This window comes from Alosa sapidissima, chromosome 3 (genome assembly GCF_018492685.1).
Source record: "Alosa sapidissima isolate fAloSap1 chromosome 3, fAloSap1.pri, whole genome shotgun sequence".
Taxonomy (NCBI): Eukaryota; Metazoa; Chordata; class Actinopteri; order Clupeiformes; family Clupeidae; genus Alosa; species Alosa sapidissima.
Genome location: NC_055959.1, coordinates 39,889,179 through 39,891,678, shown reverse-complemented (window position 1 = coordinate 39,891,678; position 2,500 = coordinate 39,889,179). Strand labels below are relative to the sequence as shown.

General features: G+C 40.8%; 1 protein-coding gene across 1 annotated transcript in view; it reads left to right on the top strand.

Moving 5' to 3' along the window:
* antxr1c (ANTXR cell adhesion molecule 1c) overlaps positions 1–2,500 on the top strand; it is a 57,578-nt gene that overhangs the window by 24,395 nt on the left and 30,683 nt on the right. Inside the window, exon 3 of the mRNA XM_042086593.1 lies at positions 2,271–2,342. Within this exon, the coding sequence (XP_041942527.1) occupies positions 2,271–2,342 (72 nt within the window). The remainder of the gene's footprint in view (positions 1–2,270; positions 2,343–2,500) is intronic.

The window sequence follows — 2,500 nt, the reverse complement described above, 5'->3', positions numbered from 1 at the left end:
TGTTCTGTATTTGAGTACCTGTTCAAGTGTGTACTTGTGCATTGAGTACCCGTGTACAGTTCTGTATTTGAGTACCTGTTCAAGTGTGTACTTGTGCATTGAGTACCCGTGTACAGTTCTGTATTTGAGTACCTGTTCAAGTGTGTACTTGTGCATTGAGTACCCGTGTTCTGTATTTGAGTACCTGTTCAAGTGTGTACTTGTGCATTGAGTACCCGTGTACAGTTCTGTATTTGCCCTTTACTCCCCATTATAAAACCTATCGGAAATTTATTTTCAGTGGGCCAATGAAAAGTATATGACCACCAAGTACCTGCATGCCTCTTTAGCAAGCAATGGATGGGGCAGAGACATTGAGGTGGGGTCAGTTCAAGGGTGCATGTGGCACACAAGGTGATATTGTCCCTCTTGCCTAGACCGAGTACATTCACTTACAGTATTGCATTGATAACTTCTCCCCGAGCGCCGCTGTAGCAGGCAGCTCACTGCGCCGGGATTAGTGTGTGCTTCACCTCACTGTGTGTTCACTGTGTGCTGAGTGTGTTTCACTAATTCACGGATTGGGATAAATGCAGAGACCAAATTTCCCTCACAGGATCAAAAGAGTATATATACTTATACTTATAACTGTGATTCTATTTTTCTTTATTTCTATAAGAATGTTTTTGTTGTGTGAAACTTTTGTTGCAAAAAATGTAGCCGATTACTGCAGAAATTCTCCTTTTGAGTTTCACAGAAGACTGAGTCTGAGAAAATGATGATAAAAATAGAAATACAAAGACTGCAGTGTTTTATATAAAACACATCAGTGTGTTGCTGTTGATTTAGAGAGTAATTCAAACGGTGTGTGTGTATGGTTTTGTTGCAATAAGTACATTTTTAGAAAGGATTGTTGAGTTTTGATTGCAGTGTTTCATTTTGGCATAGATGTGAGTTGCTTATCTCCAAGTGCTATGTCTTATTTGGCTGTGTGTAGAGTTTTGACATAATGAGCCAAATTCTGCAAAAAGCGCGTAAACAATAGATAAACACTGTAATGGTATTTACGATTGTTTACGCACCTTTTCTGAAAGCATGCCTCTCAGAACTCTCAGAACTCTACACACACACACACACACACACACACACACACACACACACACACAATGGGCAAACCTCCTCAATTCTCCTGCAAAAGGAAACTTTACATTCAAAACAATGTTATTTCTTCTCAAAATGGTATTTAGTTTTCAAATGACACACACAAACCATCATATGAATAGACATTTATAAGAACCAATTGAACACTGACGTGCTCAATGTAAAACACTAATGAATGGAAAAAACTTCTTCTCCATTCATCATAATGACTTAGGCCTTTTTGTTCAGTGTTACACTTACTACAGACAGTACATACATAGGTGTGTTGTAAAATATTTGAGAATATTGTTTTTATACTCATAACACATACATTTTATTTTCCCCCACAAAAACAATGTACACATTGTACATCCCAACCAACATAAAGTTGCACATACAGTGGTCTACATACAAAACAACAGAAGAATTTACTGTATACAGTTACAGTAAAAAAAACTATGCTGCATCCTCTCTTCTGTTTCGGTCTGGCCACAGCACCTCATCCACATCACAAGCATTATGCTAAAGCTCTGATTGCTAATTGTAAAACTGTGTGACAGGTGTTTGCCCATGTGATGAGTCAGTGTGCATAGTAGGGCAATTCACTTTAGAATTTGAATGGCAGTGTGTTCCGTGTGAAAAGAAGAGATTTTTTTCATGAAAATTGTGCCAAATGCAGAGAATTGTGTGTAGTGTTGTTAAAGAAGTGTGTTTTAGAACTGCAATTTGAGTGTAAAGCAGGAATTGTGCTTGCAGTTTAGAAAAATTGGTTTAGGGGGTTGGTGCACGAGTTACATGTTGTGGTCATTGTGTCTCAAGTACAGGTTTTTGTGTGTAAACAATTGAGAAAAACTGTAACTCCTCTCCTCTCTCTTCTTTTCCTCTCTTCTCTCCTCCTCCTCTCCTCCTCCTCCTCTCCTCTCTTCTCCTCTTCCTCCTCCTCCACCTCCTCCTCTCCTCTCTCCTCTCCTCCTCCTTCTCTCCTCTCCTCTCTTCTTTTCTCCTCCTCATTATCCTCCTCCTCTCCTCCTCCTCCTCTCCTCTCTTCTCCTCTTCCTCCTCCTCCACCTCCTCCTCCTCTCCTCCTCCTCCTCTCCTCTCTTCTCCTCTTCCTCCTCCTCCTCCTCCTCTCCTCTGCTCTCCTTCTCCAGGTCGGGTTCTGTAAAGAACCACTGGATCGAGATTTACTCCTTTGTGGAACACTTGGCAATGAAGTTCATCAGGTACGTTTCGTGTTTGTGTGTGTGTGTGTGTTTGTGTGTGTATGTTTCGTGTGTGTGTGTACGTTTCGGCTGTGTGTGTGTGTATGTATGTTTCGTGTGTGTGTGTGTGTGTGTGTGTGTATGTTTTGTGTGTGTGTGTGTGTGTGTGTGTGTGTGTG